At 45.6% G+C, this 17,064-nt stretch overlaps 2 protein-coding genes and 2 long non-coding RNA genes across 15 annotated transcripts in view; 2 read left to right on the top strand and 2 right to left on the bottom strand.

The window, feature by feature from the left end:
• The window catches only part of PUM1 (pumilio RNA binding family member 1), a 52,634-nt gene extending 50,661 nt beyond the window's left edge, over positions 1–1,973 (top strand). For all 7 annotated transcript variants that reach the window (XM_081201915.1, XM_081201918.1, XM_081201919.1 and 4 more), the window contains exon 22: positions 196–1,973. In XM_081201915.1, the coding sequence (XP_081058041.1) occupies positions 196–327 (132 nt within the window). In that variant the 3' untranslated portion in view covers positions 328–1,973. The remainder of the gene's footprint in view (positions 1–195) is intronic.
• The window catches only part of LOC308591360, a 329,063-nt gene that overhangs the window by 178,649 nt on the left and 133,350 nt on the right, over positions 1–17,064 (bottom strand). The window lies entirely within an intron of this gene.
• LOC308591350 lies at positions 1,704–7,913 on the bottom strand. 3 transcript variants are annotated; one of them, XR_014010125.1, is made up of 3 exons: positions 7,832–7,913; positions 7,133–7,232; positions 1,704–2,099 (listed from the first exon to the last, which is right to left on the bottom strand). It is a non-coding gene; the product is annotated as an uncharacterized lncRNA (long non-coding RNA). The 3 variants fall into 3 exon arrangements; XR_014010126.1 differs by lacking the exon at positions 1,704–2,099 and adding an exon at positions 3,424–3,805; XR_014010127.1 differs by lacking the exon at positions 1,704–2,099 and adding an exon at positions 3,901–4,053.
• On the top strand, positions 8,441–9,888 carry LOC308591309 (uncharacterized protein; the record flags this gene model as incomplete). 4 transcript variants are annotated; one of them, XM_081202021.1, is made up of 2 exons in its annotated part: positions 8,441–9,628; positions 9,706–9,888. In XM_081202021.1, the coding sequence occupies one exon, from the start codon at positions 8,441–8,443 to the stop codon at positions 9,449–9,451; it is 1,011 nt and encodes a 336-aa protein (XP_081058147.1). In that variant the 3' UTR covers positions 9,452–9,628; positions 9,706–9,888. The 4 variants fall into 4 exon arrangements, with proteins under 4 accessions (XP_081058147.1, XP_081058148.1, XP_081058149.1 ...); XM_081202022.1 differs by having other exon boundaries at positions 8,441–9,622; XM_081202023.1 differs by having other exon boundaries at positions 8,441–9,606.

Here is a 17,064-nt window from a genome sequence, read left to right on the forward strand (position 1 = left end):
GCCCCAATTCAGTCTGCAATCCACCCTGTAGGAATTCGGTTTGCAAACTTTTCTCCGTTTTAGAATAATGTGTAGGGCTCATCACGACCTATAGCTTTGGTTACAGGAGTGGTCCTCTGTATATTACTCAGGATTCATGAGCATCATTTGCATGGGTTGTTCCTAAACTCCTGTAACCCTCTTGTTACCCTCTAGATCCGGCCCCACATTGCCACTCTCCGCAAGTACACCTATGGAAAACACATCTTGGCCAAGCTGGAGAAGTACTACATGAAAAACGGGGTTGACCTCGGGCCCATTTGTGGACCACCAAATGGTATCATCTGAAACAATGAGCTACAGAAGAGAGCCAGTGACCACCTGGAATTTACAGCCAGCAACCACTTGTATTCCAATATATGCTTTGAAAATATTCATGGTTGCTCCACATAGACGTGAGAACTACAAGAAAAAGAAAAGAAAAAAGGCAAAAAGACCCTTTGTAAATTTCTTTAATTTTATTCTGCATAACATGTACTAATTATTTTTTTAAATACTTAATTGCCCTGCTGTTTCAGTGGTGTATAGAATTCTTGTACATAGGCAACAGATGTACATGGAAAGCCACATTTTTTTTGTTCACTGATGTAACTATTTCAAATATGGAAACTTTCAGGGTGGCTAATCTGAATTTAAATGAAATGCCCATTTTTAACTCCTCTACCTTAAAGACAGAGCTCTTTTTTTGGAAAATGCCTGTTCTGTTCTCTTTTAGTCAAAACTCAAAAGAGAAGTATAAAGTTTTAGTTAAATTGCAGAAATCTGCATTTAACAGTTTATAAAAAATCAATTTGCTAAAGCTTCGATTAAGATAAGTTTTTAAGTTTCAGAGACTTTTAAAATTCCTTTTTCTTAGTATTAACGTGCTAAAGAATTAAGCTTAGCAGTAAATATCAGGAGAGAACACACACCAAGGAAGTTTTTAAACGTAGACAATGGGTGTGTAGTTACTGCCTACTCCTGTTTCTTCTGTTAACACGGAGGCAATTTTTTTATTATTATTTAGCATGTAGAGAAAAAAAAAATCCAACTCAACTTTGGTCTTGCTTCTATAAATATATAGTGTATACTTGGTGTAGACTTTGCATATATAAAAATTTGTAGTATTTTCTTGTTTTGATGTCTAATCTGTATCTATAATGTACCCTAGTAGTGGAACATACTTTTGATTGTACAATTGTACATTTGTAAACCTCTGTAATGTAAATGTGGAGAAGTTTGAATCAACATAAACCCATTTTTGGTAAGAAAATAAATTAGCAAACCCTGTGCATTTCAGTGTATATTCACCCCTTTTATGGTCGTAGCATATAGTGTTGTATATTGTAAATTGTAATTTCAACCAGAAGTAAATTTTTTTTTCTTTTGAAGGAAATGTTCTCTTTATACAGCCTGGTTAATGTTTAAAAGAAATGCTTGGTTTTTTATTTGTCACCTAGTCAAGAGAGTAGCAATCCTTTCTAAATGTTCTACACAAATGATTCAGTTCAAAAATAGTGTTTATTTGACTCTTTAAAAAGAAAAAGTAATGTTTTACTTATTTTGTGGCAGTAAAAAAGTGCAGAAAAGTACAACCCCCCCTAGTATTCCTTTACAATCAGAGTTCCCCTTTCACCTTGTAAAGTGTGAATCACTTTGCCTTTTTGTACAGAAGATAAACTGTATTTTGCATTTTGTCTACTTGTAAGTGAATGTAACATACTGTCAATTTTCCTTGTTTGAATATAGAATTGTAACACTACACGGTGTACATTTACAGAGCCTTGTGTATATTTCCAATGAACCTTTTTGCAAGCACACTTGTAACCATATGTGTATAATTAACAAACCTGTGTATGCTTATGCCTGGGCAACTATTTTTTGTAACTCTTGTGTAGATTGTCTCTAAACAATGTGTGATCTTTATTTTGAAAAATACAGAACTTTGGAATCTGGGTTTGTGTTTCATTTGAATATTTTCAATATAGTGCACCAGGTCAAAAATATTCTTACTGTTTGTCTGTCTTTCTTTCTGACTTGAAAAGTGTCATTTGAGGGAACTGTTAAGATCTGAGTAGTTTCTGTAATGGAATATTTATTAATTGCGGTTACATACTGTCTTTTGTCAAAATACTCAAGGGCTCACAGCAGAGCTTTCCAAACTTTTCATGTTGGTGACAAACTTTTTAGACATGCATCATTTCATGACATGGTAATTCAGTTTTACTAGCAAACCGGAGGTTAAACTAACCCCTTTCCAGCTCAGGGAGGAGCATTCACGTGACACACTAACGTGTCGCAGCACTCAGTTTGGAAAGCTCTGGCTTATAGCAGAGTCGGAGAGATGATACGAGACGAATGGAAAGAGAAAAATACATGCCAATATCATTCATTACATCAGGCATCCCCAAACTCAGCCCTTCAGCTGTTTTGGGACTAAAATTCCCATCATCCCTGACCACTGGTCCTGTTAGCTAGGGATGATGGGAGTTGTAGTCCCAAAACAGCTAGAGGGCTGAGTTTGCCTATGCCTGAATTACATGATGAAGTCACATTATGACCAGGCAGAGTTGTGGTTTTTTGGTCAGGGGGATAGTGGAGCAGAAGGCAAAGGGTTAACTGCTCTTCAGGAAGAAGGCAGGGACTATTTAAGTCCTTCCTGAAGGGGAGAAATATTCTACTTTCTTGGCTCTGCCTTCTGGAGAAGAGCAAGGTGGCTTGCTGTTCCTGAGCTCTTGCTTCTGTGTAGCTTATAGGCCCTAGAGCAAAAAAGGAAAAGAATGTGGAATGTGAGGTTGTCTTGGTGTTGTGATGGTGCCTGATGTTCTCCATTGTGCACAGCCTGTTAGTTTGCAGTGAGGTCTACTCTGGGTAAAGAAGAAACCAGCTCTCATTTGGAGTTTGCACCCACTTATCAGAAAACTGGTGTGGAAACCAATCTTGTCTTCTCGGGCAAGAAGCATCTTCCCACCCAGAGCTCTCCAACATGGGAGCATTCAAACTTGCTACCAAGAGCAGCATAGCTCCCGACTAGTTCTTGAAAGCGGGCAACATTAATATTCCTTTCTTTGTGGCTCATCAGCATTTTCGAAGTAGCTTTGCAAAATGTGAAGAGCCCAGAGCAGCAATTTGGGCACACTGCTAATTCAATCTAAGGTGGGGATACCACAAGTAAAAATGTTGGAAACAGCTAAAAGCAATTTGCAATCATAGAAATAAGGTGCCACCCCTAGGTCTCAGGTTTGGACCCTGGACCACCCCACCCCTGAGCTGCTGAGGGTGGTGGGAAAAAAGATATGCAGAGTGGGGGCTTAATACCTGAGGGTGTCTAGGGAAGGAGCCTGAACAATTCTGGGCTTTAAACAGTAATATGAGCACTTTGAATTGGGTCCCAAAATAAATTGATTTACCGCAGTACTATTGAACGAATGGTTCACTAATTTTTCATCAAGTTTGGAAAGTTTTTCTCTTGCTACAACTTGTCAAAGCTAACAAGGAATTCAACAGCACCCTTCAATATCATGCAAAAGCTTGGCATTAACGTATATTCAGCAGAACCTGATCTGCTTTTCTGGAGTAGTACTAGCGCAGCGGATACTAGGCGGTAATACACCCTGCTAGACCAAAGTACAAAATAGTTTTCAATTCACCCATTTCATTAAAAAGTGCATCTCTTCCTCTGTGGGTTTTTGTTGGTGTGTACACACACACATTTCTGAATGACAAGTCTTCTAGAGCCCAGCTGGCAATGAGATCCAGAGTGATTAGACCACCAGTAACAAATTCCCTTTAAAAAAGAAACCATCACTAAGATCAGTCTTAAACCAATGAAAGCATTTCATTTATTCATGGACCTGAAGGTACTTTTCATTCAAGGTACTTTTGCCTTCTTCAACACAGCTATTTCCCTATATTATCAGTAATAATTTTGGACCATGGACATAATGGTCTTTCTAACCAGTTTATTTACGGTATATATTGTATTGCCCCCAGATGTAGCCGTCTCTGCTCAAAGCAGCCCTTGAAAAACCCAGTCTAAGTACAGAAGTACAATAAGAATACATTAAGAAGCATAATATCACAACAACATAACACTGAAAAAATAAGCAATTAACCGTTTAACAGGCATCAGAATTTAAGTGAGCATAAAGCACACCAACAGATAAGTTAAAAACAAAACAATAGCTTCACACCCAAAAGAAGCCCCAAAGCTGCTGGTGGGGGGAGCTTTAGGTAGTGATGTTTGTTACTTCATTTGTGAAACACTTTTCTCTCTGCCCCCCAGTTTCATGCTTTAAAACTGCTCCTTCATTCCCAGTACGCCAGAACAAAAGACAAAGTTTGCTAATCCTGATTTTTTTCAAAAAATAAAATAAAAATACCCTAAACATATGCACTGTAATGCACACAAATCATCAAGACCTCAGGAATAAAAACAGTTTGCTTCTGCTGTCCTGATGCTAAATATCTCTTGAAAATAATCACCATTTTTATTGTAGGAAAAGATAACTCCATTTTTAAAAGTAAAAATGATAAAAATTAGTTTTGCGTATATCCTTAAATGATCATAGTCTTAAATTATCAGCTATATGCTTGTATTATCCCCCTCTGTATCAGCATATGGCTTAGACCACATGGGGGTGCTGTGTTACCTAGCTTATGCTGTTAACTGCCGCAAAGGCAAGAAAGAATTGTAAAAGAACACAGTCGCTTGAACCGCTGAATTGGAGCAAATGTCAACCAGGTTGTCTGCTGACTGATATTTTCTCTGATTCAGCAGTAAGATGTGGGTTTTCCGAGGAAAGCGGTGGGACGAAGAAAGGAATGCTCAGGTACAGAGCTTTAAAGCATGGACCTTCCCTGGAAAGCGCAGTGCAAAAGGAAGTCTGGATGAGCCCTAAGGGGCTTTCCTGGGTTTTGGGAAAGGATATCTCCCAGCCTGACTTGGAGATGGCAGGAACTGAGCCTGGGAGCTTGTGCATTCAAAGCAGATGCTCTATAACCCTTCAATATATGCATTGTGGAATGAGCTTGCAAAGACCAGAGCCCAATTTGTCAGCCGCAGGAAATGGCATTACATTTCTGTTCTAGGGGCTATGCTGTGATGAAAAGATAAGGTGGTCCTTTGACTGCAGGCTCACCGTCTGACAGACACAATGCAGAAGGTGGGAGTGAAGAAACAAGCGAGGAAAGGCAGGTGTCAGGTGTTGAAGGGACACACGCCCAGTTGAAGTGTTACGCCTGCGATTGCAATAGTAGTGCAAAGCAGGAGTGCTGGGTTGCCCTTGCAGCAGTGGTGCCTTGTCCTCCAACCAGCAGTGGTGGCAGGTTGTGCTCACTGGGACTGGCAGTGATGCCAAACCGTAGGTGGAGCCAGAGCCAATGGCAGGCAGAACAACTAATTCAGGTTGTGCCCCCACCCTCCTCTCTGCTGAGTTCTCCAAGGGAAACATTGGCAATGAGGAAGAGGAGGAGGAAGCTGACAATCAACTCTATGCCCCAAACTGGATATAAGTAAGAAGGCAGGCAGGCAGGTCCATGCACTCTGGGCCCCAATGGACCGCCCACCCCTGCCACACATGGTGGGGGCAAGGTCTGAACAGGGGAGCCTGCTTTGCAATCTTGCAGGGTGCTAAATGGCACAAGGAATTTGCATGAGTACAGCAGGCTCCTAAGTGTGGATATCCACCCTCAAAAAATAAATAAATGGTAGACTGGGCACAGGGGTGCAATAAAGAGGCTAGCAAGTGCGTCTAACTCAGAGCAGGGCATTTAGTGAGGCATCTCATTTAGTGAGGCATTTAGTGAGGCACCACCTGCACTTTCCGGAAACGGAAGCTATGGGGTGCGGGTGGGGGCTAGCTGGGCTTTCTGCCCCAGGTGAAGCCTTCAGAGTGGCACCATTGAGGCTTCCAGTCTGTGTGCGCATGTGTGTGTAAGCAAATGCATGTGTGTGTGTGTGGGGGGGTGCCAAACTGTATCTTTGACTGGGGTAAACTAAAGCCCATTTTCACCCCTACTGGAAACACCTGAAGACATTTTTGTTCTGACAGATTTTCCCAGTTCGATAAATGGGCCTTTGCCACAAGTGTCCACTTTGGTTGGTCTTTGGTCTTGTTTTAAACGTATTTCCGTTATTATGTAAATTGCCTGGAGATAGCTTGGAAGGAGATTAATAAAATCACCGTCATCTTTGCTCTCCTTCACACAATCCTAATTGTGGGGGTGAAACTGAGTATCCAAATGAGGCGTAAGATGGCTGGGTACCGGAAGGGAAAGCAGCAGTATTCTCTTCTAGTTCTTGCTGATGCGTTGCAGACTGGCCCAATACATCTCAAGGAACGGTGTGCCAGTTGCTATCTATTTATTTAATTCTAATTTCAGTGCACCACTCTGCCATACATACTTGCAAAGTGGTTTGCATGACAATCCATATTGCTATCCATCAAAATAAGGTGGGGTTTAGAACCCAACCAGCACAGGTAATTAATAATAATAATAATAATAATAATAATAATAATAATAATAATAATAAATAATAATAATAATAATAATAAAACAACCAGACTGTGACGAGGCTGGAGGAGATATTGAAAGAGTTTCGCTCTCCCCCCTCCAACAGCTGTTTGGACTTTATCCCAGGTGTTGGAAAGTAGCCTTAACTAGGGAGAGGGAAGCTCAGGCCTTTCTACCTAGCCCCCCAAACTCACCACAGGCCACACCCCACAACAGTCCTGCTTTGCACTTTTCTAGATTGTTTGTGCCTGGCAGGAATGTGCCCTTGTGCATGAGAATGTCTACTTGCTTGTCTGGATAAATGTCATGACACAGAGAGGTGCATAGAAAGATGAAACCCACATTCCTTGCTTTGCTTACTTTTGCCTCTGGCCCTCACCTCCAAAGGTTACCCAGTAGGGAACATGGCCCTACGGCTAAGAAAAGCCTACCCAACCCTTGGTTAGCAGCGTAGATGCACGGGAGGGGTTGCTTCTGCTTCATACACCGCGGAGAAGGTGGGAGAAAAGAAGCAGAAACACGTCTCCAGGGAAGAGTGCGAGAAGGATTAATGTGTCGCAAGAAGGTGTGGGAAGATGCATGTTGTCCTCAGTCTTACCTTATAGCAGGCTAAGGCTCTTTGATCCAACAGCAGAGACCAAGAGGAGTTCTAGGCTCTGTCCTCTGGCTAAGAGGGGGCTGAGGATGCTCTGAGAACTCTGGAGAGTAATACCACACTTAAGTTCAGTAAAGTAGACTCAGATACTACAGCAAAGGCACAGTTCCCTGATCCAGAACAGGCTAACTAAATTCACCATTAGGCCAGGTGAGGAGAAATGCCCTGAGCTGGTGGCAGAAGCTCCTCAAAGAGTTACCTTTCCATGCCGTCAGGGTGAGGGAGCACCACAGCTGGGGAGCCACTATGGAGAAGGCCCAATCTTGCTTCCCCACAGAGCAAGCGGCATCCACTGAGAAGGGCCTCCTCTGTTTAGCTCAAAGCCTAGGTGCCAAAGTCCCATTGCTGAGCAACAACGTGCAGAGCTGAGTGGAGTGGGAGGCCACCCAACTGGAAGAGTCTCTGAGGTCGACTTGCCTGGAGGCAGAGTCAGCACTCAAAGACAGGACCAGTCCTTGGGTCGGGTGAACAGCAATCCAGGTGGTCAGATGGTCCAGGGGTCAGGGAATCCGATGATCATGGGGTCAAGACAAGCAGGAAGCAACAAAGTAGATCCAGGAACTACAAGCATTGTTTCCAGCACCTGACTGCTGCTGGAAGCTCTGCTTAGGAAGGCTGAAGCCAGCTGGTTCTCACCAGCACCTCCACCTCTGAGTCCTGGAAGGCTTCTCAGCTGCAGGTGGAGTCACTCTGCCTTTTCCCCCTTCAGGCTGCTGTTCAACAGCCTGTATGGGAGGCTAGTATGGGAAGAAGAGCTCCACCAGACCAAGTGCCACATGACGTCACAAATAAGTCTCAGCAACCTCACCTGAAGCAATAGTTGCCACAGTTCATAAACACAAACAAGCCAGGTGGAACAGTGAGACCACCCAGGCCCACCTTCAGTAGCTCAAGAACTACTCTGGCAAGCCCTGTGGTTCCTGCTCATCATACACGTTGCATCATAACAAAGGACAACCCGACAGCCCTCCATCTCCTATGACAACACATCTCCTCATGCAACAATGACCAATGTCAACTACTGATGCCCTACTCCTTCAAACTCATCCTCCACACTCATGTAACATCATGAGGTTGGCAGTTGTTGCAAGTTGTGCATAGGGAACCAAAGTATATCCCAGGGAAGACTCCAACAGGGGCTGCTTCACCACACAGCTGTCAGAATGGAGAGGGAGTCAGGCAGGTGCTCTTTGTGAGCTTGGCTAGGAAGAATTATTGCCGGGCTCCTCGTTCCCAAAACGGGCACCGTCGATGGCTACTGTCTATGAAAGTTATAAGCCTGAGGGGAAGTCGCCATCTTTGAGCTCACCCATCCCACGGCAGACACCACCAATAATCATTCCCTATGGCAGCTATCAGAATGGAAGAAACAGAGAGCCAGGGCCTCTGCATCAGCCTAAGGGGACGTCACCATCATCAGGCTCACCTGTTCCAGAAAAGACACCACCAACAGCCAATCCCTATGGCAAATGCCAGAACGGGATGGACAGGGAGCCAGGCCCAATCCATGAGTCTGTGTGGAAGCAACCGGCATTGGGTTACTGCATAGAACGGCTTCGATCACTGATAGTTCCACCTCATAGTTATCAGGTGGGTGTGGAGAAAGATCCAGGTCTTATCCATGAGCCTGTATGGAACCAAGCACCAATGGACTCCTCTGGAACACAACCAGTTCCACCTGTGGTCATTCCACCACGAAGGTGTCGGAAGTGGGTGGATACACCTCTGGGCCCTCTCCATGAGCCCATCTGGACTCAACCATCCTTGGGTTCTTCCCTCTTCCTGCAGGCTCCAGCAGTGCCCATTGACTTTGGCAGCTCTCACAACTGGAAACGGGCACAGTACAGCCACCTCTATGCACCAGGCTCCTCACAACCAGGACAGACTCCATCAATTGCTTCTGTATCTGGCAGCTGTCAGAAGGGGAAGGAAAGAGCATTAGGGCCACTTCACGAACCTCTTTGGGACCAACCACCACTGGGCTCTTCCCTCCTACTGCAGACTCCGCCAGAACCCATTGACTTTGGCAGCTCTCACAAGTGGAATGGGAGACTGCAGGACCCGCCATACGCAGCTGACTCCTCTCAGAAAGATCTGGTTCCTTCAGTGGCCATTGCACATGGCAGCCGCCAGAAGTGGAGGGAGAGGCAGCTGGGCCCACTTCATGAGCCGCTCTGGGACCAGCCGCCACTGGGCTCCTCCTTCCTACTTCAGACTCCACCAGAGCCCATTGAATTTGATGATTATCACCATGGGTGGTGAGACTGCCTGACTATGTCAATGGACCTGGCTCCTCGCAACCAGAGCAGACTTCACCAGGGACCATTCCACACTGTAGGTGTCACCTGGGTCCACTCCATGAGCCTCCCTGGTGTCGGCTGCCTCTGGGCTCCTCCTGCCTAGAACGGGCTTCATCTGTGGGTGTCATACCTGGTAAAGGTCAGGAGGTAGAGGGTGGACATTGGGGACCTCTCCATGAACCTCTCTGGGAGTAACATTGGGATTCTCTTTCCTAGAATGGACTCCACGAGTGAGCATTTCAGCTGCGAGCCAACGGAATGGAAGGGAGAGAACCTAGAACTTCTCCACAAACCTGGCTGGAACCAGAACCTGTGGGACTGCTTGCTCCTAGAACCAACTCCATCAATGCCTATTCCATCTGGTGCCTTTAAAAACAATGAACATACCTGAGCCTTGCAGTTGCTTGTTTCCTACTTTCTTCCATTGTGCCTTCTTTTTGTGTCATGCTTATTAGATTTTAGCCTATCCTAGCAGGCTTGCCTGTAATTGTAGCACTTCTGCCAAGTGCTAGACATGACGAGCTGTTGCCAGTCCATGTAGAGAACACTGAGGGAAATGGACCAAATGCTCTGATTCAGTAGGCAGCTTCCTATGTGCCTATGTGCACCTGCCCTGCCCCCCCTATTTCTTCTGTCCTGGCAAACTGAGCAGCACTAGGCATCTGGATCTAGTCAGCATCTGGTTTCCCACAATGCCCCTCAAGTGTCACTCTAAGGAATTGTGGGAAATTCAAAGGCAATCTGCCATCTTACATGGTGCATCAAAACCATCCCCTATGACAACACACCTCCTCATGCAACAATGACCAATGTCAACAAAAACTACTGATGCCCAGGGCCCTTCCCACTCATCAGCCACACTCACACGGCATCACAGTGTTGACAGTTGTTGTAAACCCTGCACAGAGAATCGCAATAAATCCCAGAACAGACTCCACTAGGGGCTGTTCCTCAGAGCCATTTGCAAAAGGGAAGGGAAGCCAGACAGTTCCTCTTCAAGAGCCTGGCTTGGTCTGTCATTAGGCTCCTTCCTCCCAGAAGAGACACCATAATTGGTGACAGCTCCCCACGGCAGCTGTCAGAAGGGGATGAACAAGGAGCTAAGCCCTCTTCAGGAACCCGTCCGGGAACAACCACCACTGGGTTTCTCCCGCACAGAACTAATTTCACCGGCGGTTATTCCACCACCCAGTAGCCAAAATGGAAGGGCAGAAGAGCTGGACCCTTTCCATGAGTCTATCTTGGACCAACAGCCATTGAGCTCCTCGTTTAGGGAGCAGACGCCTTCAGTTGTCACTGCACCTGAAGGTCACCAAAAGGTTTCTCTCCATGAACCTGCCTCAGAGCAACCACTGAATCCAGCCTGCCCCCTGCCTGACCCTCTCCATGAATCCTGCTTGGACCAGCAGTCACTGGGTTCTTCCTTCACAGCACATCCACCATCAGATGGAGGCAATCAGCAGGGGAACGAGAGATACCCAGGCCCTCCACGTGAACATGCCTGGAAGAAGCCACCTTCAGGGTCCATTCCAGCCTGCAGTGCTCAGACTGTATTAGCGGCCATTCCCCCAGGTGGTTTGCGGAAGAGACAAATGGATCCTTTACAGAAGACCACCTTGGGCCAACAGCCATTGCGTTCCTCCCCACCAGAGCGTGCTCAGTCAGTGGCTGTTGCTCCTGGCACCAGCCAGAAGGCAAAAGTGCCACAGCTAAGTCTACTTCATGAGAGTGTCTGGGAGGAAATACCAGTAGGAAGCACCCACTTCCTGCAGACTGCAGTCGAGACCATTCCACCTGACAGCTACCAGGAAGGAATGGAGAAGCAGGAGCACCTTCCCCATGCACCAAGCTCCTTCCAACTAGATCAGACACCATTGGTGGCCCCTGCACCTGTCAGCTACCAACAAGAGGAGGGACACCCACACCCCCTCCAGGCTCCTGCTTGGTTTCGGCTGAACAGAGAGACGGGCCCGATCCATGAACCTGCCTGGGACTAACTGCTATGGGTCTCCTTCTCCTTCCTCAATGTAGCTCCACAGGTGGGCCTTGGCCCAAAGTGAAGGGAGAGAAAACAAGACCTTCTTCACCAGCCTAGCTGGGACCAGTAACTGAAGTCTCCTTGAACTAGTTCTATCAGTGGCCATTCTATCTGGTCTTTTTTTTTTTTTTAAATGAACATACCTGAGCATGGCAAATGCTTGCCAGCTATTTTCTCCACTGTTCCTTCTTTCTGCACCACATTTATCAGATTGCAAAGCATTCCACTGGAGGCTTTTTGTTGTTTTGTTTTAGCATTTTATTTCTTTTTTCTTAAAAAAAAGCACAATTTTTCTATCAATCTTGCTCCAGCAGTTTAGGAGATGAACCGTCAGGCTAACTGCTGTACAACAAGTAGCAGAATTTTAAGAGCAGGAATAGTACGTAATTTGAAAACAAGGAATAATATCTGAATGAACCGTAAGTAGCATCACCAGTGTCCTCCTAAGACATAATGTCAGGCTCCAAGGAATCGGTTTCTTTCCCCCTTGGCAGTAGATAAGCAGAACAAAGTGAACTGGGTCTTCTTACCAGTTAGAATTCTTTAATAATTACAGTGAGGGATAATGAATGTCTTCCTCTAAGAATGGTGGTGCTTTCAATTAAGGCTACACTCCCCCCCATTCCTCTCAATCCACGTCGCTCCTACATCTGGTAACCTGAGCTTGTAATCGCTGCGCTTTCTGTTTAGTAACTTTCTCAGCTCTCCTAGAAGGTGGGCAGGGGGGAAGGGGGATACTGTCCAGAGAATGTGAATCTGTTAACCCTCTCTCTTCCAGTGTTTCTTCTCCTAGCTGTTCCTCATCCAGTATTTCCCAGCTTTCCCTTCTGAACTATGCCCCTCTGCAAACCACTGTTCTAAATCTATACTGTTCCCCTGCTCCTGGGGAGATTCAGGGCCAGGGGTAGGAGGCGGCGGCACCCACCATTCCTCCTCATTGTAGCCCTCCTCAGCACAGTCCCTGACACATAATGGAGGTGTGCATTGAAGGGTCATTTGTAAAGTTTCCAGCATCTTGATGGTCTCCTTCAATGAGGTATGTTGCACTGGGATTCCATCTGTGGTGGTGCCAAGTCCCCAGAGGCAACTAATGTTTCTCCCTAAACAATATCTGTTGCTTGGTGCTTTGATTTGCAGGCAAATATCCCAGGTTCAGTCCCTAGCATCTCCAGATCACACTGGGAAACACCCATGTCTCAGACCCCAGACAACTGTTGCCAGTCAAGTGTAGATGGATGGATTAGTGGTCAGATGTGCTATAAGGCAGCTTCCTATATTTGGGAATCACCCAGGGCATGATTCCCATTAATAGATTTTTTGACAGACTTTGTCATCTTCTCCATAGTCTCTCTGTCCTTCTTTAGTATGACTGTTTATTACACTCGTTAGTACCAAATGAAAGTCCCAAAGTGACTTGACGAGATAAAATCCAATAGTTAAAAACAAGAAAAGCTGAAGAAGAAAACAGTATAACATAAAATGCCTAAAATGTTCAACTAGAAACATAAGAAGTCCTGCCCACCTCATTAAAATATGAGCACCACCGTAGAGGTTAGCTTGGTTACAAAAGGCTTGAGCAAGTAATAAGACCATAGCTTGAAAACCGATAATGATGGTTTGAGGCATGTTTCCCTGTGGGGAGCACTCCACAGATGAGGGTCTACCACTGAAAAGGCCCCTTCTCACATGGCTACTGGCTACACCTTCCTTGGGTTAGGCATTTAGAGAAGGAGATCTTTGACTTTTGTCTATATTCCATTAAAGAGTATGCCATGACCCAGCTGGACCTCAACCCAAAGAAGTTCTCCAAGGAAACAACCAGTGTTAGCGGTCGCCAATGAGAATACCCTCAAGAGTAGGAAGCATAAGTGGCTCTCTACCCTGCTTCAAGATCCATGCTTTGTTTCTGGATCCCTCAGCATTGGCCCCAGGTATCCATAGGAGGCAGGAGAAGGCAACCAGTAGCCCAGAGTTGGTGGTGTAGTGCCCAGTTCAAGGACTCTCTTCCTACAATCCTACTCAGGAGGAGTAGGATCAGGCATGGGAGCTTGTAATGGATTGAGACCAAATTTCGGGCCAGGATGGAGTGAAGAAGTCAGCTGTCATATGAATCCTTCAGTAGGAGGAGTGGCTTCATAGTTCTGTGCAATACTGTGCATAAATCACACACTGTGAACACAGAAGGTCCATTACTTTTGGTCATATGCATTCCTTGAAGCAGCAGTAGGTTAAAGTATACCAGTGTATCAACCATCAAATTAGAGGATACATGGTTTGTTTAGTTCCAATTTATGCTTTTGTATTACACAGAGAAACAAAAATGCCACATGGAGTGGTGTCAGTTATCATGGGACACAAAAACCCCTCAGCCACTTAACCACAACATTATGCAACCCTACATAAAGCAATATTTATCACAGCTAGGCCTGAAGAACCTGGCAGGTCCACTACAAACATTTGCCACGCCCGTTTGCATTCCCCCCTCTAGCTTAGGACTCTAAGCAGCATTGACATTTTAATGCTTCCCAATGCCCCTGAGCAAGGAATTGTGGGAAAGTCGAAGGGTGGCTAGACCCAGCCGCTCATATCTGATCAGGACCCTGCCAGCTCAGCCAAATAGGCCTTTCTTGATCCACAGAAGGAGAATGTCCACCAGAAGATACTTCAAGCCCACAGCTGGACTTGACCACAGCTACCACCACCAATGGCCTAGGCTTGGGGAAATGGCAATGATCATAATGGCCAACTGCTAGCCAATAATTCCCCTTGTAAGCCATGTGGTTCCTCCTCATCTTACATGGCGCACCATATCAAAAGGCAGCCCAACAGCCCTCCATCTCCCATGACAACATGTCTCCTCATGCAGCAATGACCAATGCCAACAGACACTACTAATGTCCAAATCCTTCACACTCAAATGACATCACAATGTTGGCAGTTGTTGCAAGCTTTGCACAGAGAATCACAATAAATACCAGGGCATACTCCACCAGTGGCCATTCCACAGTGCTACTGTCAAAAGGGAGGGAGGGACAGACAGTTCCTCTTTGAGAACCTGGCTTGGTGTCTCCCTCCCAGAAGAGACACCATCCTTGGTGACAGCTCCCCATCACAGTGGCTGGAAGGGGATGAACAAGGAGCCTGGCCCTCTCCATGAACCTGTCTGGAAACAACCGCCACTGGGCTCTTCCCCACTAGAACATGTGCCATCAGTTATTGTTCCTCCTCATGGCTATCCAAGGGGGATGAGACAAGAGATAGGTCTTCTCCATGAGGCTGTCCAGGAGCATCCAACTCAGGACTCCTTTGAGCCAGACTGGATCCCAACAGTGGTCATTCCTCCACGCAGATGTCAGAAGGGGATGGACAGACAGGTGGGTCCCCTCCATGAGTCTGTCTGGGAGCAACAACCATTGGACTCCTGCCCTATACAGAAAATTCCACCAGTGGAATTGCCATTGAGGTCCTCCTACAGAGCACAAACTCCATCAGTTGCCACTGCACATGGAAGCCACCAGAAAGGAAGCGGGAGATACCCAGGCCCTCTCCACGAACCTGTTTGGGAGCAACCACCATTGGGCTATTCATCTCCAGAATCCATTACACCGTGCAATCATCAGACAGGGAGTGATAAGTTGCCAGACCCGCTGCATGAGTCTGCCTTGGACAAACAGGCATTGGGTTCTTCATTCACAGCTCAGTCTCCATCAGTGGCTGTTGAACATGGAAGCTGTCAGAAGGTGAAGAGGAAGTATCCGGGTCCTCTCCATGAACCTGTCTGGGAGCAAACAGATGAAGGGTCCTCTTTCCTAGCGCAAGTTCCATTAGCGGCCATTCCACAAGGCAGTTACAAGGAGGAGAAACGGCTGGACCCTCTCCATAAACCCACCTTGCCCCAACAGCCATTGCATCACTCCGTCCCAGAACATACTCGATCAGCGGCCGTTGCCCCTAGCACCTGCCAAAAGGGAGGAAAGACACACCTAGGCCCACTTCATGAGACTGTCTGGGAGGAGATACCATTGGGAGTCACTCCCTTATGGCAGAGTCCACTGGTGATCATTCCACCTGACAATTATCAGAAGGAGATGGAGAAACAGGCAGACATTCTCCATAAGCCAAGCTCTTCCCGATCAGAGAAGACTCCATCAGCGGTCACTGCACCCGACAACGGTCAGAAAGAGAAGGGAAGAAACTTCAACCCTCTCCAGGCACCTGTCTGGTTCCGATTGAACAGAAACCCAACCCCTCTTCATGAGCCTGTCTGGGATTAACTGCCATTGGGGTCCTCCTTCCAAGAATGAGTGGCCATTCTGGAAGTTGCCAGAATAGGAGGAAGAGACAACTGGACCTTCTCCATGAACTTTGCTGGGACCAGGTTCTGTGGGGTTCTTTTCTCCTACAGCCAATTCCATCCGTGAACATTCCATTTGGTCCTTTGAAAATATGAACATACCTGAGCCCTGTGTTGTCTTGTTCATCATGCCCCATACGTTAGATTTTTATAAGACCAGCAGTTTATCATTCTATTAAGTGCCTTGGAACATGTAGTAGAATTTTGAATGCAACAAGAGTCATAAATAATGTGACCAAAGCAAAGCATCAGCAGTATCCCTGGTGCCCTCCCAAGAGAGGAGGGCATTGGTGGATACTGATAGTCTCTAGAATCCTGGTGGTCTCCTTCACTGCAGACCTCTTGGATACCATCTGCAGCATCAAGTCTCCAGAGGTAACAAAAATCTTCCCCCAAAGCAATCCCTGAAGTTTAGTGGTAGAGTTCATACTTTGCTTGCAAAAGGTCCCAGTTTCAGTCTCCAACATTTGCAGTTAGGACAGAGAGAGAGAGACACTAGCCTCACCACATATGAAAAAATACTTCTTAAAATTCTTCTTAAAACCCTTCTTAAAATTGTTAAGCATATTGGGAAATGAGTTATAATGAAATGAAGAAGATGTTTAAAATAACCTTTGTTAAGAAACCAGAAGCTTTCCTGCTAGGCATTACAGGAGTGGATTCACCAAGAATTTGTTTATGTAGCCAACTACAGCCGCATGAACATTATAAGCACAACATTGGAAAGAAGAAAGTGTCCCAGCTAAAGAAGATTGGCAAGTTAAATTAACGGAATATGCTGAAATGGCAAAATTGACAATGAAATTAAGAGGAAGAGGTGACAACAAATTTAAGGAAGAATGGAAGGACTTTATTGCATACATACAGAAACAATGTACACAGTTAATACATTAGCAGGGTTTTAAGATTACTTGTAATTTTATTATGAATGGACAATAAGTAATTCAAATGGTTAAAATTTCACAATGGACATGTACTACATTGATATACAATGGAACCAAGCAGGGGAATAGGGGGAAGTCAAACTGTTTTGCTTTGATTTTTTTATTGTTTTGTTTTATTTTATTTTTGTTATTGTTGGAAAATTAATAAAATGTTATGGGGGCAGGGGAAAGAGAGTGTTGCTCCAAGTTCAGACTGTGTGGCTTTCACAAGCCACTCTTGAGTTCCTATGCCAATAATC

The sequence above is a fragment of the Podarcis bocagei genome (genome assembly GCF_964188305.1).
Source record: "Podarcis bocagei genome assembly, chromosome: 7".
Classification (NCBI taxonomy): Eukaryota; Metazoa; Chordata; class Lepidosauria; order Squamata; family Lacertidae; genus Podarcis; species Podarcis bocagei.